The 21,779-nt window shown below is 63.4% G+C and overlaps 2 protein-coding genes across 2 annotated transcripts; both read right to left on the bottom strand.

Moving 5' to 3' along the window:
* Positions 1-4,191: 4,191 nt before the first annotated feature.
* KAZALD1 (Kazal type serine peptidase inhibitor domain 1) lies at positions 4,192-8,065 on the bottom strand (the record flags this gene model as incomplete). Its single annotated transcript, XM_082308425.1, has 4 exons — positions 4,192-4,277; positions 4,484-4,631; positions 6,142-6,302; positions 7,564-8,065. 4 exons carry the CDS (start codon positions 8,063-8,065, stop codon positions 4,192-4,194), a joined length of 897 nt encoding a protein of 298 aa, XP_082164551.1.
* A 7,998-nt stretch (positions 8,066-16,063) lies between these two features.
* SFXN3 (sideroflexin 3) lies at positions 16,064-20,890 on the bottom strand. The gene is made up of 11 exons (XM_082308516.1): positions 20,837-20,890; positions 20,162-20,328; positions 19,800-19,970; positions 19,588-19,686; positions 19,252-19,327; positions 18,730-18,815; positions 18,186-18,313; positions 18,011-18,060; positions 17,806-17,855; positions 17,304-17,351; positions 16,064-16,986 (listed from the first exon to the last, which is right to left on the bottom strand). Exons 2-11 carry the CDS (start codon positions 20,323-20,325, stop codon positions 16,890-16,892), a joined length of 969 nt encoding a protein of 322 aa, XP_082164642.1. The 5' UTR covers positions 20,326-20,328; positions 20,837-20,890; the 3' UTR covers positions 16,064-16,889.
* Positions 20,891-21,779: the final 889 nt, after the last annotated feature.

Raw genomic sequence — 21,779 nt, 5'->3', positions numbered from 1 at the left:
GATGCTCAGCACCCGTGTCCCTCGGGATGGCATCGCCCCTCCCAGCAAGGCAGAGCTGCTGCCAGGGCCAGGGGGAGGGCATGGAGCAGGCAGGGCTGGATTTGGGGGGGATCGGGGTGCTCCAGGGGTGCCCAAGACCCCACGTGCCTTCACTGGCCGCCCAGCACGGTGGCAGGGCTCGGTGTGGCCGGTGGCTTTGCCAGGAGATGGCACTGTTTAGCGGCTAATCGCGCCAGTGGCCCAAATCTGGACTCTGGGGTGGAGGCGCAGAGGTGCCTTCTTCCCCGGGCCCCGGCCAGGGCAGGGAAGGACAGGGACAGTGTGTTTTCGCTGGTGGATCATCTCTGTCTTCCAAACTTGGCGGGGTTTCCCCGCAGACCACGAAACCCTGTGGCTTGGCAGCTGCTTGGGGTGCCTGCTGCCAGGCGAGCTCTAGGCAGCACCAGCGGGTGCAAGGATGGGGAGGCACGGGGGGGTGTCAAATCAGCTGTTTGGGGAGCAGGGCACCCTGGTGTCACCACTGGATCAGGCACCGACCATCTCGGTGGCCTCCTGGCCCGCAGTGGTCCCTGGAGCAAGCTGGGAACCTGGATGGTGTCTCCACACCAGAGGCTGGAGCGGTGGGAAGGGCTGAGGTCCTTCCAGCAGCCTGCAGCAGGGGCTGGGTGCAACACGAACCACAGGTTTGGGGCAGAAAGCAGCTGCTTTGGAGGCTGCGGGGGGCTGTTTTACCTGAATTTCTCCCCCTGGCACCCAGAGCTGCGAGTACACAACGGAGGTGGCCAAAACACTTGGTGGCAGGGCAGTGCCAGCCCTGTGCGTATCCCCACGGGGGCTGAGGTTCGGTGGGTTTTTAACTGCAGAGTTTTTGCTCTGTTAGTGTGTGTCTTCAGGGTCTTTCAGGTGCTGGCAGGACAAGTCCCCCCTTTCTATGTCCCCAGCCTCATGGTGACCTCCGGTGCCCAGGGAGGTGTCCTCACCCCGGAGTGCCGGGGTCGGTGCGTTCCCTGGGCCAGCGGCCACGTTAGCGCTTCCCCATCCAGCTGACCCAGTCCCTGACGTCAGCCCGACATCTGGGCCGAGCTGCTGCTCCGAGCACAGGCAGCTGGGCTGGCAGGAGCTGCTGGGGCCCCTCCGCCCCCACCACGCAACCGCCCCAAAAATCGGTCGGCAAAGGGATTCGGCACCGCACACTGTTGTGGCACAATCTCTGTCCCCACACTGTCACCAGGTGAGGTTTGGTTGGGTCCCCAGGACCCTTCAGGTGCCTGGAGCTGAGCAGAGCATCTGCCACTGGCAGAGCCCAGGGGGACCCCCTCTGCAGGGCAGGGGCTGTGGCAAGCAACTGAGCAGCCAGCGGCAGAGCTGACAAAACGTTTTTAGAGCCAACAAATAACCTCAATTAAGCTCTGTGGCAGTGACCGATTCCAGCCATGCAGCGATATTGGCTCCTTTAATTTTTAAGTGGCTGGAAATGGCAAGGCCAGGAGCCGGGGCGGGGGGACACCAGCCCCCTCCGTGCCCCTGGGGCTGCTCTGCTGCCCCTCATCTTGGGGGGAGTGGAGCGCCCATACTGGTTGAGCTGCCAGCCTGCAACTCAGGCAGCCCTCTCCTGCACTGGGGTCTGGGGAAACTGGGAGATACAGCCCCCAGTTTGGTTAATTTTGGCCAAGGGCTTTTGCTCAAGCTCCCCCTTCTCTCAGCCACCACGTCCCCGCTGCCCTCCCTGCAGGGCAGGAGCAGGAGCCGACAGCATCCCCTGCCAGGTACCCAGGGGCTACCACAGGGAGCAGGTGCAGAGCCAAGGGGGGCAAGGACTGAGACCAAAATGCAGATGCCCACCCATGCAGGGCATCACTCCGCAGAGCACAGGGAGAGCCAGGGATGGGGGTCTGACCCATCCGACCCCCCCCAGCCAGCCCAGCGCTGCACCCACACCCGGCACGACCTGGATTTGTGCCAACATGGGCGGGGGGGGCAGGGGGAGCCTGGCCCTGGGGAGGGTTGGCATGGCAGCCCTGGACAGGGGCCAGCCCCAGGCACCGGCGGGGAGCCCAGCGAGCAGCTCTCGCCTGCTGAAGCTCCAGGACGCTCTCGGGTTTCCCTGCAGCAGCCTCAGCCTGAGCATGGCCCACTTCCACCAGCCGATTTGTGTGCGAAACAAGGAGGGGATCAGGATGGGTGAAACACCCCAGCTTCTCCAAAAGCAGGTTTTGCACCAAAAAAAAGCAAAATAAAAGCCAACAGCACATTTCTGTCCCTGGTCTCTCCCAAACACCCTCTGACTCTGATGTAGCAGCCCCATGAGGATGCTATTACACTGTTAGATAAAAGGAGAAAGGTACGGGTGGCTTTTGCATTTCCCAGGCTGAGAAGGGGTTTGCTGCCAGAGAGGACAGGCAGCCCAGTAAGCAGGCAGGCAGGGAGGCAACGCTGCCGGCTGTGCCCCATCAGGCTGCGACGCAGGGGCCAGGGCTGGCCCAGCCTCACCGGCTGCAGGAATTTTGCTCTGCTGCCAACTCCAGACAAATCCCTTTTATTTGCTTGTTCAGGTTTCGATGCCGTAATTGCATCGTCTGAGCCAGCTCTCGAGAGAAAGAGGAAGAAAAGAAAAGAAAAAACAAGGGAAGGAGAGCAGCACGGCGCCCGAGCCGCCAGCCTCATCACATCCTGCCTGCTCCTGCCTGGGGACTGGCCAACTCCTTCCTCTTGGGGTCTGGCTCCCCGCCACAGCTCCAGACCTCCCTGGAGCTGGGACTGAGTAACCGAGAGCGGTTTGGTCCACAGGGAGGTTTTGAGTCTCAAAAGTCCTTTAAATGCTGCTGGTTTGGGGAGTAAAGCACCCCCTGAGTGGGAGCTCAGCCCTGGGGTGCTCATGGGAAGGGGTCCTGCCAGCCCTCTCCGGGCACGAAGCAGCACAGCACAGCCCTGGGCTTCCTTCCCACCCTCCCCCAAAATGACAATTTTCTGTAAATCACCAGATGTGGGAGGCAGGTGGGTTTTCTTTTAAAAAGGAGCATTTCCAGTGGAAACAGGAGCCTCCCTGTCCTTCCCCAGCCAGGCACAGAGCTTCTCTGCCCCCTCTGCACTGGCAAGGCTATGGTCACCTGGGTGGAAACCCCGGTGTCACAGGGCACAGGACCCTGGGATGAAGATGGGCAGAGGCGGGATGGGACCCAAACTGACAGGGGTGCAGAGCCAGTCTGATGCATCCCCACCGCACAGCGGATGGTCTACTGGGGACCCCCATCCCATGCGGGGATGGACCCACGCCAGAACCAGCTGGGAGCACCAGGACGGGCAGGAGGGCTCCTCAACTCAAGCACCCCTACAACAGAGAAGGTAGCATCCACAGTGTTTGCACCCTCCCTCATGCCCAGAATAATCCCTGTGGATATAGGACAGTCACCTGGTCTGTGTCAGCTTTGACCTATGTGTATGTTTTAACTAACATTAACTGAAATGGCAAAGTAAAGAGCTGCTTGGAAGGGAAAACACAAAGTCGGTCAAAAAAGGCCAAAGTGTTTCTGACCACACGGGTGGTTGGGCCAACGTTGTCCAGGGGAGCAAAGATAGCACTGAAAACCACAAGTGTCTGGTTTCCTCAAATCACTACTTTTCTGGTTAAAGACAAACTGGGAAAGAAGGATATTTTGGCAGCAAGTTCCCCAGGTCCTGGGGAGAAGCCTGGCTCTCCCTGCCTTGGGGGACACAGACTGGCCCAGGGGATGATGCACTGGGTGTCCCAGCCAGGTCCCAGCCCTCCACTCCGGCTTCCTCAAAATGCTTTGCACAGGGCTGAGATGCCCCTGCCCTGGCCTCCCCCTCCTGGAGCGGCTGCCTCCACCCCCAGCACCAAGTCCTTGTCACACACAGCGTGGCTGTCCCTGCAGTGTCCCAACTGCCACCGTGTCCCTGCTTGGTGCCAGAGGACAGACCCCCCCTGCCCCAGGTGGAGCTGCCCCCGGTCCCAAACCTGTGCCACCAACCAGCCAGTGTCCCCTCCCCGAGCACCCCCAGCGAAGGGATTTGTCACATTGTCCCCCACCCCCAAAAAAAGAGGCTGCTGTGCCAGGACTGTCCAGAGAAGAGGTCTTGGGCTCGGGGGTGCTTGCTCCGGAGATGTCCCTGATCACCGGGAACGGTCACCGTGGGCAAGGTGATCTCTGCAGCCGGACACCCATCTCTGGGCTAGTAATAGTCCTCCTCACTCTCCCCGTAGTCCTCGGGCGTCGTGCGGGGCTTCGGCAGGGAAAAGCCCGTCAGGTTGAGCTGGTCTGAAATGGCAGTGTGGGGACAATGTGACATTGTCCCCCCCCGCGGTGCCTGTCCCCTTCCCCACCACGACCAAACCATGCATGGCAGCTTGCTGGGGCATCCCCAGCACAGCCCTACGCACCGGCAGCTCCCATACCAGTGCACCCTGCCCAAACATCCCCTCCCTTGTCCCGTAAGAGCGTGGGGACAAGGACGTGGTGCTCACCCGGCGTGAAGACGGTCAGGCTGGCTAACGCCACCACCTCCCCAACCCTGTTCCTGGCGAAGCAGCGGTATGTGCCTTCATCCGTCACCCGCACACCCTGGATCTGGAGCCAGCCCGTCACTTCATATTTCTGGGGGCCGCCTCTGAACTGCAAGAGGGGGGATTTTGGTTAGCACTGGGGTGAGGAAAGCCCCGTGTGGGGCTGGGACAGATGGGAAGGGGTATACAAGCCCAGGGAAACTCTTTGTCCCCCCCACCTAAGTACCACTCTGGGGCCAGGCACAGACTCCCTGGATGCAGGTCCCCCCTTTTCCCACTACCCAGGGAAGGTGGGGGGAAGGGGCATCTTCTTGCCCCTGGGAGGGCCTGGGAGCCCTATTTTGGGCAGGGCCCCACAGACGTGGCCTGGACTGCCAGCTGTGCCCCCAGTGGTCCCCAAATGGTGGGAGGATGCCAGGGTCAGTGCTCTGCAGGGTTACTGAAGCAAGGGGGCCTCTGTGCTGCAGGCGCACAGCTGGGATGGTCTGGGGGTTCGGGGTCATGCTGGGGAGCAGCACAGCCAGCAATGGGACGAGGCAGGGTGGGAGAAGCAGCCGAGGTTCAAAGGCAGACTGGCAGCATGGGAGGACCAGGACCCTGCAAACTCTGATGGGGGCTTCACAAGGGGCACAGCCAGCCCAGGACGGCTCAGAGGAGCCCCGAGTCCTCCATTTTGGCAGGCAGTGAGGTCCCAGGACTGCTCTGGCACCAACCATGCTATTTTCTGTTTGTCCCCAGCAAGAAATAACCTTTTCCTGACCCAGCTGGGCTGCAGCTGTGTTTGCAGGCTGCTATTATGCTGTGGTGGCTGAGGGGGTGGAGGACAGCCGAGTCTCCTCCAGCCAGGCAGTGTAGCCCTGCTTGGAGTGAAGGTCCTCAGCCAGACCCTGCAACAGGGTATGGGGTGAAGTGAAGGTCAGAAAGATGGAGGGGGACCAGCACATCACCCCACAACAGTGCTGCGTCCCAACTGCTCCCCTGGCTCCCCCCATCCATCCCACAACAGTTTCCTCCCCGCCAGTGCCTGGCTGTGGTGCATGGCCCCTGTGCCTCTGCCCACACCCTCTAATAGCCGGGTACGCCCAGCTGGGCACTATATTTGGGGCCAACCACAGGCAGGATGCTGACCCCTGGGTGTGCCAGCTCTGCAAGGGGAGCCCTGCTCGGAGCAGTGGGCAGAAAAGGGCACGGACTGCCTGCGTCTGCTGGTGGGAGCAGAGGATAACCCAGGCTGGAAGGGGGCTCAGGAGGTCCTCTCCTCCAGCCCTGCTGGTGGGGCTGCGAGTGAAGCCAGCAGGCAGAGCAAACTACAGGCAGGGAGGTGGGGAACTGCCTGCTGCAGGACTCTGCAGGTCCTAAAAAATATTCATAAGTTCAAGAACTACTAGAGAAAATTGCAGAAGAGAGATATGCTGATGGCTCCTACCACCAAGACACCAGTCCTGCCTCAGCCCGTCCTCATGGTGTGCAGGCTCCGGTCACCCCTTCTCATCCCCAGGCATCCAGGCTTGGCCACCCCCAGAGGATGACAACCCTCAGGTCTAGATGCCCACAAGCTCTGGGAAGGGCTGGGTCACCCTGGGGCCATGTCCAATGCCCTAGCTAGGCACACTGCTTACCTGGACAGAGATGTGGGGGTCATCTCCGGGCAGGAGCATCTCTGTACCATCCTTCCTCCACTCAATGGATGCCATGGGATAGGCGAAGACCTCGCAGCCGAAGATGACGTCCTGCCCGGTGATGTTCCATGTGTCGTAGGGAGGAGAGGTGATCTGGGGCTCTGGGGAGGGGGGACAGGAGAGCAGGGTGGGCTCAGAAGGGGTCCCACCTGGGCTGGTCTGAGCGGGTCTCCTCCAGGCTGGGAGCATTCGGCTCATGTAGAGATGCTGGGCCCCTTCCCATGCCCCTCTCCTCTCCCACCCATGGCAGACCCTCACCTTGCTCCAGGACATAGTCCCTCCTTGCAGCTGGGACTGGGGGCTCCCTCCCCAGCCCCACCTGGCCCATCAGGGGTTGCCATCCCTACTGGCCTCACTTTTCCTGCCCGCACAGTGATGCTCAGGGACATAGGGGCAGCGGGAACAGTTCAGTAAGAGCAATGCGACAAAGCAAAGCTCTCCTGTGCAATCGGGGCATGCTCCTCCTGGGGGGGAAAGGCTGAGGGGCACTCATCCAGCCCGAGGCTGGTGGGGTTGAATGAGGCGGATGAGCTTCCAGCTGAATGAGGCCTCTGCTCTGGCATGGCGCTTGTGCCAGCGATTAAGGGAGCCAACAGGTCCCCAGCTGCTGTACAGAGCCAATACCTCCAGGTTCCACGTCCCTTCCCTAGAGGGATGGAGTGAGGACCACCCTTCCTACCCACACCTGCTCCAGGATCTGGCCCATAGCGTGAGCCAAGGGGTCAAGGGAAGGCCTCCACCTCCAAATATACCTGGGGGAAAAACTCAAGAACATGATGATCTACAGAAAATAAAGTCAACCTTGACGCTCTTCGGGCTGTGGTGACAGCACTGGGCGACCTGTGTGGACTGGGCAGACTGGGGCACAATCTCCCCACCACTGCCTGCCGCCCCAGGCTCCCACTGGGTTTTAAACAGGAGATGGAAATTGTGCAGCCAAGTCAAATCGACCCAGGTTTCCATTTGCAGGAGGCAGCCGCATTTCTCGGGAGTGCCGGGCCAGCATGAACCCAGCACTGCCGCCAAGAATTCGCTAACAGTTCCCTGGAACTTCCCCATCTGCTTCGGCAGGATTTGCTCCTTCCCATAAACTCCTCTCCCACTTGGCAAAGCTGCTCCCAGACCTCTCCAGGTGCCGGATCCACAGGGGCTGCCCCAAAGCAGCAGAGCCGGGGGAGCTGGGGGAGAGCGACCCCGGAGGGTCGTACCCTGTACCCAGCCTCTGGTGCTGCCGTGTCCTCCCTGCAGATGCTGTGGGTTTGCTGCCAGGTGAAATATTTAAACCAGACTCCCTTGCTCGTCCCTTCCTGAGAGGTATAAGCCTCCATCCCGCTGCCCACACAGCCGTTCCTGGGGCCCTACCTGACTCGCAGGGACCCTCATGGGCCACAGTGAGGTTGGTGTCGGGGTGGGCACGGGCAACCTCCAGGAACCTGCAGATTTGGGCGTAGGTTTTGCCATCGGAGCCGCAGAGGGCCAGGTGGGAGAGGCAGGTGCACTGGGGCTCGGGCACCTCTCCGTGCTGCAGGTCCCCGGCATCCAGCCGGCACTCCAGGTGCTCCCCGCACTTGCCGTAGAAGTGGTTGGTGTTGTCCAGGTCACAGATCTGTCCCTCCAGGTTGGCACACTCCCAGCAGCAGTCGCAGGCATCCCGCACCATGCCAGCCAGGCACCCGCGTGGCGCCGGGCACTCCTCCGGCCGGCACTCGGCGCAGCCCTCCCCTTCCTCCAGCAGCCGCTGCCAGCCCCGCTGGAGGTAGTCAGAGGTGCTGGGAAAAGCCTGGCCCAGCTGGAGCAAAGCCCAGTGCAAGGAGAGCAAGGAAAGCAGAAGGCAAGAGGAGCTCAGGGTCTTGGCTTCAGACATCCTCGCAGCAGCTCCCCTATCCCGGTCCCACCATCACTTGGACAGGGATCTCCGGCACTGCTCTGGCTTCCCTGGCTAGATTCGAGGAGCCATCTGGGCCTGTGAGGAGGGAGGACGTGTGTTACCAGTGCAGGGAGCATCTCCCACACCTCTGGCTCCCAGCTGGCTTGCCCTGAGCAGTAGCACTGCATGATGTGCAGGGGAGGGTCGGTCCCAGCCCTTCTCACCCCCAGCCCCGCAGCCACCTCTTTCCCACCCTGAGGCTCCCCAACCAGCTCCTGCCCCAAGATGCTGAGCATCCTCCAGTGGGATGGGGCTGCTGACCCCAGACCCACCAGGTTTCATCCTTCTTCCCTGGCAGCCCGGTGGGCAGAGCCCAGCCTGCTCTGATCCCACCATGGCCTGGGGAGCCACAGGGCTGGCGGGGGGCTGGACAGGCTGCTCTACACTGTCACGGTTCAGCTGGTTTGTACCCTGCTCCTTGTCTTCTCTCAGGAAGCGGTTCTCAAGCCCGGTGCCCCCTTCCTTTCCCCTTCATTTTGCAAGAGTCACGAGCCCTTTTTTCCTCCCTCACCATCCAGACAAGCGCAGTGGAGCGGCTGGTCCTGCAGACAAGGGGCTCTTTCCATGCTGATGGCAGCCAGACGAGAGGAGCCGAGCCAGGAGGATGCTCCTGGTCACGCCTGGCTTTTGTCGTCCTCCCCTCCCTGCGCCGTAACCCCTCTTTTTAGGCACCACCTGCCTGAGCAGGGGAAGAAACACACCCCGAAGACAGCTTTGTGACCCCCTCAGTTATCACACAGGCAACTGAGGCTGAGCACAGGGGAACTCAGCACACAAGTGGGCAGTCGGTGGACTGGCAGCAGGCCCAGCATGGTCAGCCTGTACCGGCAGAGTGGGGTCCCTGTCCCCAAACCCCAAGCCTGCACTACCACCCCACCCCGGGTAAGCAGAGAGGCTGATCTGCCCTGGGCTTCCCATCTCTGCTCGGGAGACACGTGGGGTCTCGGAGCCTGTCCCCAGAGGGGGTGATGATGAACTGAACCCCTTTGTGAACACTTCCCTGGCCCCCAGTTACACCCTGGCTGCCTTCCCTGAGATGCAGTGAAATTACAGACCCCTGCCCCAGGGCCACCCAGCACGAGTGAGTGGGGCTGGGGAGGGAACCCAGGCGGCCAGGCTGCCCCCTCCCCTCCTGCTGGGAAGAGCACCGAAGGGCAGGCTGCAGCCCCCCCAGCTGCACCCCGCAGACCCCCCCCCCCCCCAGCCCAGAGCTGGGGAGGGGCGATGGGGATGGCCAGCTCGGTGGGTTACACACACATGCACCCCCGCATAACAAACTGCGAAGCTTTGACCCGTTTACCGGAGACCACTGAGCCCCTCAGGGATGGGAAGGGGCAGGGGGTCCCAGTGCCGGAGTCCCCCCCAGTCCCCCCTACCCCGGGCTGCATGGAGCAAGGCTCCGGCCCCCGATGGATGCGGGGGGGCAGGAAAGGGGGGCAGGGGATAACTGCAAAGTTGGTCTCTGGCTCCCCAAATCCGGGGTGCAGGCGCTGGGGGTCCTGGCTGAGCCCTGGGAAGGGGCACGGCCTCCCCGGGGTCCCCCCCGCCGTCAGCCGCCACTTACCGGAGGCGCCGGTGCCGGGGAGCGGCGGGTTCGAGGGGCCGCGGGCGGGCAGGCGCGGGCGCGCAGTGGCCGTGGCAACGGGGCTGCTGGCCCCCGGCTGCTCCGGCACCCGCCGTGATGTCAGAGAAACGTGAGTCCCCCCGCCCCTCTCCGGGCCCACGGCCCATCCCTGGACCGGGACCCGGGCTGGCCGGCACCCCTTCCCTGCCGGGGTCCCGCCACCCACTGCACCCCGGCCCCGGGGCTCTGCCGCTCCGACTCCCCGGCACCAGCACCTCCCCGCGGGCCCCGAAACTGGGGTCACCCCAAGCTGTGTGTCGTGTCGGGGCCTGGGCTGATGCTCAGCTCCATCCATGGGGCAGGAGGGGACTGGGGTGGGGGGCAGAGACCGACTTTGCAGGGCCCCGTGAGGACAAGTGAATGGGAGGGGGAAAAAGCCAGGGGTGGGCATGGCTGGGGAAGTGGGCAAAAGCATCTCTCAACCTGTAATTTGGGTGGGAAACACAGGCTGAAACACTGAGCAGCTGCTGTAATTAAACAGGGGGGATAATTCCTGAGGGATGGCCACACTCACCCCACCTCAAGAGCCAGGTATGAAGGGGATATTGGGGTGCAAGCAATGGCATTACCTTGGCTGGAGCAGAGCTGTTGCGAGCAGTGGTAGGACTGCTCCACACCACGGTAGTGCAAAACTCATGTGCACAGGGCTGGGGCTCCCAAGCCCCCCAGCAAGCTGCCTCACTGCTCCCTGCCTCAGTTTCCCTGGCTCCAAGGAGCAGGGGACCCAGCATGCCTTTGCAGCACAAACATGCTGTGCATTTGTGTCTTGCTCCTGCTGCTGTGCCGGGGGGATCCCACAGCCACTCCCCTCCTCCAGGCGAGGAATTTGTGGGATTTGCTTCCCCGGTGAAGCTCAGTCAAAGCAAAGCATTGCAGGACTCCTCGAAGGATCTGGTTTCCTTCACCACACTGCAAAAATCTGCTTTTGCTTTCCAACACCCTCCTGCAAATTCGTTCCGGGCTCTGGGGCTTTTGCTCAGTCACGTTGCGAATCCAGCCATGGCTAACGATGGAAAATGCGCCAGGCTTTGGCCCCCCTAAATCCACCTTTGCCGGCCAAACCTCCCCTCCAGCCCCCCGCCGCAGAGGGGGGTTTCCTGCCGGCTCTGCCTTCGGCCTCGCCTCCCGCTCCCCCTCCATGGCCCCCAGCCCCTTGGCTCAGGGCTGCCTCCCTCCCCAGCTCCCCTCGCCCAGCCCATTGAGCGCGGTCCCTGCATGCCGCAGGTTTTTGGGCCCCGCATCCACGAGTCGCGGAGCAGCTGGGGCTGCAGCTGCTTTGGGAGCCGGAAAAAAGTCAGGGGGAGCTGAGGTTTTCCTACATGCACCCCCAGAGCTGGTTCACAGCCTGAGCAGAGAGGGGACAGGCTGTAGGTGGCCCAGCCAGGGGTGCTGAGCCCCCTGGGCTGCCCCCCATGCCCTGCTTCCCCGCCTTGGGATGAGGCATCGCCTGTGCGTTCGGGCATCCCTGCGCCAAGCGCACCCTCGCCTGCCCCTGCGCCACGCAGGGGACAAAGCAGTGGGGTGAGCCTGGCCCCAGAGGCCACCTTCAGCCCACACGGCTCCTGGCTGGCACAGAAACAGAGCCAGCGCTTAAATCCCAGGCACTGCTGAAAAGGGGGGCCAGCGATGGTCCCCGGTTGTTTGCTTCTCTTGCCCTTGGCAGGGGCCAAGGGGGGACAGGCCCCGATGCTGCTATCCTTCCCCACACACAAGGGCCCCAGCCGTGGCTCCTACTCCCATGTGCCATGGCCCAGGTGCCTGGTGTGTCCCTGTCCCCATGGGGTTACCATGGCCTCCGGGTGGCCAGATTCATCTGAGCATCACTGCAGCATCTGCCACTTGCAAGATGGGGAGAGGCCACATCTCCAGATGGAGATCCCCTGGCCGGAGGTGAAATCCAGCCACAGATCTGAGCGGGGAAAGCTCCAGCCGCAGTGCAACACAACCCAGCACCTGGAAACCATGGCCAGCACAGCTCAGTGCAGCTAAACAAGATGGAGCTCAAAGCTGGCAGGTAATTAAACCTCCTGCTTAATGAGACTGTTGAATGTGCTAATAAATAGTAGCAGCTATGAATGAGGGGTGGAAGATCTAACCTGTGCTTAATAAGGAGCTGTGCTCAATCACACCTCAATTCAATCAGCATGGCCCCTGGCTGTGCCCGAGGCTTGTGGCTCTGGTTGCTGGGAGCAGATCTGCGTGGCCTGGCACTGGGGTAAATCACATTCTCAGCTCCCCACCCCTGCTGGCCAGTTATCCCTCCTTTCTCCTCACTTGCCCTGAGCCCAGTAAAGCTCCTAAAATTGGGCTTTGAAAGTGCAGCAAGCCCTGGTGGGTTGCTCCCCATCACCTTTTCCCCCTCCCCTCTGATGGTCCTATTGAAGCCAGGAGTCTGTGGATGCTCCCAGCAGACCCACAGCTATGGCATCCCTCCAGAGCTCTGTCATCAGGATATGCCCTGACAGCAGAGCCATCACAGCTGGTCTGGGTTGCCCCACTGCTCCTGGCCCCACTGACCCCTCCCCGGCCCCAGGCTGATCTCCTGGACCACCCCATGGGGATCTGGGGCTTCCAGCAGTCGAGGCCAAGGAAAAAAACCCACCCTGGAAAAAAAGCCCTGGGCCAAGTGACTCAACGCATGTCATGTCAGGGAGGGTTGGCAAGCGGCGTTGGGGCTGGCGGGGATGGGAATTATGGGTTATGTCACGGCAGAAGCAAATGTCACCGGGACATGCTGGGGCAGGGGGTGCTGCCGGCACACTGCCTGCGGCCGCGGGAATCTCGTTCTGATAATAAACCAAATCTCCCTGGTTTCGGCTCAAACCTCGGCTCCTCTCTGTTTCCCGCTGTTCGGAGCAGCCTGACACAGTGAGGATCCAGCCAGCCGACCCCAAGGCCACACAGATCTCGGGGGTCCCAGCCATGTCCCGGGGGTCCACCGTGGGGACAAGGGACGGGCAGCAGGCAGGTCACTCCCGCCTGCCTGCCAGGCAGGACCTGCGCTGGGAAGCAGCCAGGCTCAGGTTTCTCCAGGATTTTCCAGAGTAAATTCCTCCCAAGAACAAACCCGTCAGCAAATTCTTGGGGAAACGGTTGCAGCTGCGAGCAGGAGGGACGGGGGTCTCTCAGGCTGGCCCCCAGGAGCGGTGGCCGGGCGGCGAGGGATGCTCCGGTCCCCAGGCTGCCGCGGTGTCCCCAGGAGCCGCGGCTCGGCGGGACTGGATGCGGCTCGGCTCCTTCCCCGCAGGATTTCCCCCCGCTTTCGCTGGGATTTTTCCACCAGCCCCATCCAAGAGCAGATCGTATAACCCGGGGCCAGGAACCAAACGGGCGGGGGGGGGCTGCATTCCCTGGGATGCCCGTCCGTCCCCCCCCCCCCCGGTGACACGGCCGTGCCAGCTTTGACACCTCGGGGCCGGCTTAGCGCGGTTCCCAGCGCCCCGCGACGTGCCGGGCGCCCCCCGCACCCCTGACCCCGCAGCAAACAGGAGCACCCCCTAAACGCCCCTACCCCCCCGCAGTCCCTGCCTGCCCGCCGCACCGCCTGAGAGGAGAAGAGTGGCAGAAAGGTGCAGGCAGACGGTGCAGGCAGGCGGTGCCGGCAGCAGGCTGCGGGGTCTCTGCTGCCACCTCCAGGGCACTGCTGGCCTCGTCCCCGTCCCCTTGCCGTGACACTCTTGTCCCTGTACCTGGGGCCTGCAGGTCCTGGAGCAATGCATGGCCACCTCAGTCCCCCCATCTCCCTGCACCCCAAAACAAGCCCCCCCCCCCCCGCCATGAGCCCACCCTGGGGACCCCTAATGCAATGTAGCGTCCTGAGGGGCTTTGGGACCCTCCTGGGGTGCAGGGACCCTCTGCTCAGCCTGTCCTGGGTACACGGGGCTGCACAGCCCCCCAGCCAGGGAGGGTGCTCCAGAGGGTGCTGCCAGCTCGGTGGCACGGTGCCCTGTGCCTGCTGTCCCCTTTGCCGCCCTCCCTTTCCCCAGCCTCCAGCAGTGCCAGCGGGGCTGGGATGCAGCCAGGGAAGGTGACCCACTGCCAGCGTCCCAGCACCCCCTGCCACTGGGGATGGGCGCTGGGAGGGGGAGCCTGCCCACCCCCCTTGCAAGAGGCTGCCCATTTCCAGGCGTCATTAAAGAGCAATTAGCTGGAAATTAAGCTGAGAACAAGTATTGATTAGCTCATTAAGGCTGGGGGAGCCGGCTGTGGCGGTAGGAATTGCTGCTGCTCGCCCTCATTATGGGCAAGGTTAAAGCTTGCGGTCGGGCAGCTCATTAAAAATGCCAGGGACCAATCGATGTCCCCAGCCCAGCGCCACCCAGCACCCCCAGCACCCCTGGGGACACCCAGCCGCTGCCTTTCGGGGACTGGCCCGTGACCTCTGGGATGAGCCGGCTCAGGAAGGGACCGAGCATCCTTGCTCCCCCGCATCCACTGCTGCATCCTGGGCTCCCCCGCAGAGGCAGCAGTGTTGCCTTCGGGCTTGTCAACCCCCTAAAACTTGCCAGCCAGGGGATGATATTTCTCTCCCCCCCAACCAGGGGACCCAAGGGGACAGGTTCCTCCTAGCCCAGTGAAGTCACCGAGTCCATGGGCTCTCAGCAGTGCTGCCAGCTCTGGGACAGAACAGCCAGTCTGGCTGGTTTGCAGGGCAGCGCCCCAGAGCTGCTCCCCACCACAGCTGAGTTTGTCAGGTCTCAGCCTAGCAGTGCCAGTTTGTACAGGTGGGGAACAGGCCAAAGGGGGTCTCAGGGGTGGGACGAAAGCAGTTGGAGATGCAGGGACAGGCAAAAGCCACCCAGAGACTCTGCAGAAGTGTGCTGCTGTGCCACCCTGCCCTGCAGCCTGGTTCCACAGCTCTGGGGACTCTTGGGGTGAGCCCAGACCCTGCCTGGCCATCTGGCCAGATGCAGCCACCCCAAGCCCCTGTGTCTCCAGCCTCCTGTCCCCTCCGGTGTCCCTCCCATCCCCATCTCTGCCTCTCGCAGCCGCCGGCAGCTCAGGGCCAGCTCCCAGCCGGTGCACGCACGGAGGGTGTCCCCGCGCAGGCTGGTGGTGCGGGGCGGGGCAGGTGTCATCATTATTTTTGTTTTCTTTGCACTGCCCTGGAAATATATTGTATTCTCAGCTAATCCCGTTCAATTACACCACAATAAAACACATAATAAAAACGTAATTCATTTTTCCCGAGCGCTCCATCTCCCTGTGTCTTGGCAAGCTATTAAAAATTTGTCTTCATTTTTCTGGCAAGAGCCTTGTACCTTTTCATCTTTAATTTATGAGAGCAGAATAGCTACTGACAAGCCCTTATTGCGCGACGAGGGGCTGCATTATTTATAAGCCGCCAATGGCTGGCTCAGGGGAGACATTTGCAATATGCCGGGGCCGGCAGAAGGAGGGGGACAGATCCCCGATGCGCCTGTCCCAATCCGCTCCCCCACCCTGGGTGGGTGCTGGGTGCAGGTGTCCTCCTGGCTGCCCCCGGAGGGAGCACCCCCTGCCCTCCCTCTGCCAGCCCCTGCCTGCCAGGGAAGCTACAGCACAGGGTGGCTCTGGGCTGCCTGGCCCCTATCTCACCAGCTGCTGCATCTGCCCATCTTTGGCTTTGCAGTGACTCTCGCTCCTCCGTCTCGGCTCAGCACAGGGGCTCTGCAGAGCGTGGTTGCCTCCATCCCTCCTCTCCTTGCATGGACATCCATCGCTCCTTTTGACTGCCCTGGCCTGTGGGTGACACAGCCGCTGCCTGCAGGCTTGCCAGGGTCCTGTGACAGCAGCGACATGCTCTCCGATAGCCATGCATAGAAAGTGGGATAAAAATATCCTCGCTGGAGAGGCAGGCGGAGGCCTGGGGCTGGGATTGAAGCAGAGCCGCCTGTGAGCAGGCTGCGAGAGGGGGTGGGAGAGTGGGCAGAGCCGGGGGCACGCTCCGGTCTCTCCAAACCAGCAGCATCCAGGACAGCAGCTTAGCAGAGCCCTCTGTGCCGTGGCGAGGTGCAAAGCCCTCGATGCTAAAAAAAGCCCTCCCGACAGCTGGATGAGCTTAACCACACACTGAGCCAGCCGGTGCCGCTGCAAAGGCAGCTGGCTGGAAAATGGGGAGCAGAGCCCAGCCCCGGGGGGCACAGGGGCACCCCGGCAGCTGACCTGCCCGTCCCTCCTGCTCCCATCCTCACCCTGATAGCAGTCTCTTTCCACGGTATACAAATTGGCAAGCAACATGCTTGTCTGCTTTTGGTTTTGTATAAACAACCCGCCTTTATTATTTGGTATATATAGGTACATTATATGTATATCAAAAATAACTAGAGGAAACCATGGTGCACTTAAAGCTATTTGAGAAGGTCCACCTGAAAGCAAGCGCTCCAGGAGGGGTAGAGTGACTCCTCAAGGGGAGCCCAGCCCTGAACAGAGATGGCGTTAAAATGAGAATATAAAGGGGGACTCTGCTGGGATTAAAATGTGCCATTTGCTCTGGGGATGGAAGGAGCAGAAAGCCAGATTAAATCCATAGAGCAGCCCAGAGGAGAGCAGAGGGTGAGCTGAGAGCGCACACCCGGGCTGGGAGAGCCCCCCCCTGGGTTGGAGCCACTGTGTGCACTTGAAATCATTCACCCTTGTTTTTTTAGGGGGGCAAGTTTTCCTCTCCAGGAGCCACTCTGCCATCCCCAGGGGCCAGCCACCGAACCAGTGGGGAATGCGGGCGCCCGGCACCATGGGGGATGAGAGCGGGGGCTCGGCACAGAGGGATTCAGCCCTCAATTGCTGCGATTGTCTGCTGCCTCCTAAAGCTGGGGAGCACCGTTTTCTTCCCCACCCCACATCCCCGCTTACAAGATCCCTGGTGCCACTGCCCGTGCTCCCCTGTGTGCTCCACACAGGGTGGGCACGGGAGAGATGCATGGTGGTGCAAGCCAGGAGGTCCCCAGAGCGGGGCTGAGCCCAGGCCTGGGGATGGGGTTCGGCGCAGTGCGGTGCTGTGGGCATCCCGGGAAGCAGGGCTGAGCGCCTGGGACCTACGGACACACGACGGCCAAGGGAAAGCGGCGGTGGCCCCGAAGGGATCCAAGGGGCGAAGCTCAGCAACGCGCTGGCCCGGCGGCTCTGCAGCACGCATTTCGGCCACCCCGGGCCACCTGTTCAGAGCCCTTTGTTGAAGTAGACGGTCTCCAGCCGTGGGTCTTTCTCCCGGATCTGAGCTTGGACTTCAGGCTCCAGGCGGCTCACGGCCATTGAGCTACCAAGGGGACATGGATACAGAGGATGGAGAGGGGATACCCACCGGTGGCCTCGGGTTGGGAAACCACCTGCTGCCACCCCTTCCCCACCTGCACCCCATGGGGACATTGTCCCCATGGCCCAGCGCAAACCTTTGGGTCCGCACTACTGCGTGTGCAGAGGGACATGTGTGTGCAGTTTCAAGCCTCTGACTGCTTGAAGGAGCAAAAGCATCTCTTGGGAGTCAGAGAGCACAAGGAGCTCCCACAGCCCCTGCCTGCACCCCATGCCCTGCTCCACAGGAGCCACACATGCAGGCAAGGTGCCCGTCCTTACCTTTTCTGCGGGAAGAGCGCACAGCACAGCGGGGTCGCGAACACCAAGCTGCAAGGGAAAGACATGGAGAGGAGAAGCTGGGCTGTGTGAATCACCTGCTCCCACCCGTGGCCTGACCCCAGAGCAGCAAGGAGGCAGCCCAAAGGCATGCCGGGTGCTCAGCCAGGAAAGGGGTAAGGAGATGCCCTCTCCAAGCTCCAGACCCTGCATTCAGCTCCTGAAGTGGGGCAAAGCCTGTCCCCCCATCAGTGTGGGGGAACAGCAGTGCTGACCAGGCTTTAGAGACACCAAGATGGAGCAAAACAGCTCCCGGCCCCAGGACCTCATATCCCATCCCATCTGCCTGGGGGGCACCAGCCTCGCCGAGCTCCGGCATCCCCCCGAGGAGCTCTGGGGTGGCTCTCGCCTCCCCTGCCAAGCAGACCCCCAGCAGCACCACTCCCCATACCCAGGCTTGGTCTGCTCCCAGGACAGTGATGCCTGTCAGCGAAGGGTGACTTACCAGAGTCCCACGAGGCCGACCTGCAGGGGAGCGTTCAGGTACGGGTACCGCTGCCGGCGACAAGGAGAGGCCATGGATCAGTGGGGCAGATGGGGCGGGAAGGCGGCTGCTCCCCAACAGGGTGCCAGCCCCGAGGGGTGCCAGCACTGTGACAAGCTAGGGGGGTGTCCCCCTGCCCACCCTCCTGTCCCAGAACCACCAGTACCTTCAGGAAAGCTCTCTTCTCCAGTGCGTTCATGATCACCGGGGGGATGGCTGGGGCAGAGGGGAAGGAGATGAATTCCCAGTGCTCACAGCCCCCTGCCAGCCGTGGGACCCTGTCCCGTGCTGCCAGGGACCGGCTGCAGCCCCCAGACACAGGTGGAGGAGGGGACACTCACCCATGGCCGGGGCTGCCATGCCGATGCGGGACACCACCACCTGGAAAATGGCCTTCTGGGCTGCGGCCGTGGACTCGCCCAGGCGGTTCCCGTTCTCATCCGTGACGGGGATCCCCAGCTTGAGCTCTCTGCAGGGAGAGCGGGGGTGAGGGGGCCCCAGGGCACATGGGTGGGGGGGGATCAAGGGACAGGGCAGGGACACAGCACAGGGCCACATCTCCAAGGGAGGTTGGCATCCTCCTGTATTCCCCGTCCACTGCCTCCATAATAAGTCGGGGGGGTCTCAGGTGGACCCACATTCACACTTGGGGTGTCCTCAACAGGGCTGGATGGGGATGGGGAGTTCACAGCCGGCTTAACCGATAACCCCTTGGGATGTAACCAGGTGTTTGTACCCTCAAACCAACCCCCCAGGGTAAGGGGTGCCAGCAGGGCCGGGAAGCAAGTCCCCCGCAAGCCCAGGGCACTGCTCCCCACGTCCCCCACCAGTGCCTGGTGAACCCCGATGTGAGCCCAAGCACCCCATCCCAGCCCAGGGGCTCACCTCTGCCTCATCAGCGGGATGTTGATGCAGTTGGCAGCAGCCACAGCTGCGAAAGGCACGTACCGGCCGATGATGGCTGGCAAGTGCTGCGGGGCAAGCAGGGAGCACGTCACGCAGAGGGTCTGGGTGCAGAGCTGTCCCCAGATCTGCCACCGCCCCCCTCTAAGACCCTGGTGAGTCCCAGCCCCACCAGGGCAAACCGTTCCCTCCTCCCCTGCAACTCCCAGCCAGGGAAAGCTGCACAGCCCATGGGGTCCGGGGGGTCCCATGTCCCCCCTCAGCCCTGGAGGGAGGCTGAGGGGTGAAAGAAGCCTGGAGAGATCCAGCTGGGGATGGAGCGGAGATGGAGGGACAGACCATTTCCAGAGCCATCCCTGGGGAGAGGGGCTGCCCCCAGGAAACCCCTTTCCTCCATTTTCTCCCCTGCCCCAGGTGATGGGGTGAATCCCTTGCTCAGCTCAGAGCTCAGGGAGACCCCATGGGGAGGGTCCAGGTGCCCCGGCCAGTGATGGGTCACCTTACCTTGGTGAGAGACTTGAGCCCCAGTGCTGTGACAACTGCCCCCGTGGTCGCGCTCACATAGGCTGTCCCCAGCTGGCTGCAAGAGCAGGAGGTGACACTGATAAGCCAGGGTCCCCCCATCCCACACCCCCCCCCAAAGGAGGGGACAGCATGCCCTTCAACAGCATCAGGACACCCGACACCATCAGGGTTCCTCTCCCAGCTCTACCACTAACCCTGACAGCCCCACTGGTGTCCATCTCTGGCTCTGCCAGCTCCCCAGCATCCCATCTCACAGCCCCCCGCTATTGAAGAAGTTTTGGGGTGCCTCAAGGACCTGGTCAGAGGGACTCTTACCTGGGGGTGATGGGTGCATCCCCACTACGGTTGGTGTAGTTGACAATGGCATTGAAGGACTGGTTGACCCACTGCCAGAACAGCACGGCCGGCGTGGTCCTACCAGAGAGAGGAGAGTGCTGGTGGCACTGGGGGATGCCACCCATGGGTGCACTGCTGGGGATGGGACGTGTGTCCCCTCCTCAGCCCAGGGCTGAGGAGGGGACAGGTACCTGTAGAAGGTCAACATGCAACCGGTGATGGTCATGTTCATGGGGACCTGGGCGGACATGCGTCCCACGAGGAGCATCTTCTCACCCGTGTCGGGGTGGAAAGCTGAGTCGTAGATGTACTTCGCCCGCCAAAGCTGGTCCTCCGTCAGCCCCGGGGGTACCGTGCCCGCCCTGCCAGGTAAGGGTAGCACCCGTTGGGAGACCCTCTGCCAGCACCTGTGCCCTACCTGGTCCCCCACCCCATGTAGGGCCGCTGGGAGACGCCTTAGGGACCAGCCAGGCAGTTTGGGGGGCTGGCTTTGGCCAGGGGGGGCCAGCACTGCTCCCGTTCCCACCCCTGGGGGTACACCGCCCCCCGGTACCTGTACTCCTCCACCACCCGTCGGGCCTCCTCCAGCGTGGCCCCCGAGAGCAGCAGGTTCCGGGGGTCGGTCACCATGAAGAAGTGCTTGGCCCGGCCCTGGAAGGTGCTCTGGTCCCAGCGGGGCTCCCGGATGTTGATGGTGGCAGGGAGGGACGGTGGCATCTTCTGGGGGGGGACACGGCTAAAAGTGGGATGCGCTGCCCATGTCCGTCCCCCCCCCATCCCTGCTGGGGCGGCTCTGGAGCTCTGAGCACCCCCCGGGTGGGGGACAGGGAGCCCCTTTGCAACGGAGCTGCGTGGGGACCCCCCAGCCCACCCAGCCGCCGGGGCAGCTCCCGGGGGGGGGTGTGTGTGACCACCCCTCACCCTGCAATCTGCCAGTGGGGACCCCCCAACCCGGCTTACACCAGACGAGACAGGGACCCCCCCGCCCCAGCGGGGAACCCGGTCACGGGTGGGGGGACGGGGACCTGCCGGGGGCCAGCGCTGCTGCCAGTCACGGGGGGGCGAGGGAGGGCACGGGCGGGAGGCACCCCCCCTCCGGGAAGGCACCGAAACACGGCCCCGCCCCGTTCCCCGCCCTTCCCCGCCAGAAGCGGGGCTCTGCTGCCGAGCATCCCCCCCCCCACGCGTGTCCCCCCCCCTAAGGGCCCGGGGCACCCCACGCACTCACGGCTTCCCGGGCAGCGCCCGCCGTGCCCGCGCCGCCGCCGCCACCGCCCCGCTCCCTCCCGTCACGCTGACGTCCTGCCTCGTCACGGGGGGGGGCGCGGCCCCGCGGCCGGGGGGGAGCCGGGCGGCGCCGCGCGGGGGGCGGCGGGGGCCACGCGGGACCGGGACGGCGGCGGGGGGGGCGGTACGTGCCAAGCCGCGCGCGGCGCCTGCTCCCCCACCCCCGCTTGCGCGCGTGGGTGCGCGCGCGGGAGTACTCGCGCGTGGGCGCGCGTGCTCACGTGGGCGTGCGCGTGGGCGCTTGCGCGCGTGTCTGTGCCCGCGCGTGTGCGTTCACGTCGGCTTCCGCTCGCGGCGGGTGCTCGGGTGTGTTTTCACGTGGGTGTTCGCGCGCGTGTTCCTGGGCGTGGCAGCGCGCGTCAGCCGGGTGTGCCCGCGGGCTCACGCGGGTGCTGGTGCCCGCGCCAGCCGCGCGCGTGCTTGCGAGGTCGCGCCCGCGCGCGCCGCGGTGGTGGTCACGCGTGGCACGGCCGCTGCGGGCGGGCGCGCGCGGGGCAGCGCCTCTGCAGAAGCGGGCGGCTGCTTGCGCGAGGGGCGGTGCGTGCGGGCACACGCGTGTGCCCCGCTGTGCCCGCGTGCGTGTGCGTGTGCGCGAGCGGGGCTGCGCGCACGCGTGTGCACCGCTGCGCGTGCAGCGGCGCTCCGTGGGTGTCTGTGAGTGCGCGCGCAGGCGGGCACGGCCGGGCTTGCACGCGTGTGCCCGCGCGGGGGTATAAACACGCATGTCGTGGGCGTGCGCGTGCATGGGGTGCGTGTGCGTGTGGGTGCGTGTCCCCACGCCGGCCGTGCCCCCCCAGCCCCTCCCCCCGGCGCTCCCCCCCCGCCCGGTGTCCGGCGGGGCTGCCCCAGGGCGCAGCGCGGCCCCGGCCCGGGTGGGAGTGGGG

Source organism: Platalea leucorodia (genome assembly GCF_965183815.1).
Source record: "Platalea leucorodia genome assembly, chromosome: 4".
Lineage (NCBI taxonomy): Eukaryota > Metazoa > Chordata > Aves > Pelecaniformes > Threskiornithidae > Platalea > Platalea leucorodia.
Note: the sequence above shows the minus strand (reverse complement) of the source record. Positions and strands in the feature narration are given on the sequence as shown.

What these genes read in the sequence shown, in the direction of transcription:
- SFXN3 (XM_082308516.1), bottom strand. Translation starts at nt 20,325, where the DNA reads ATGCCACCGTCCCTCCCTGCCACCATCAACATCCGGGAGCCCCGCTGG. An exon ending in TGCATGTTGACCTTCTACAG is followed by an intron (nt 19,687 to 19,799) that starts GTACCTGTCCCC and finishes TCTCTCTGGTAG; the next exon opens with GACCACGCCGGCCGTGCTGT. An exon ending in CATGGCAGCCCCGGCCATGG is followed by an intron (nt 18,061 to 18,185) that starts GTGAGTGTCCCC and finishes CCTCTGCCCCAG; the next exon opens with CCATCCCCCCGGTGATCATG.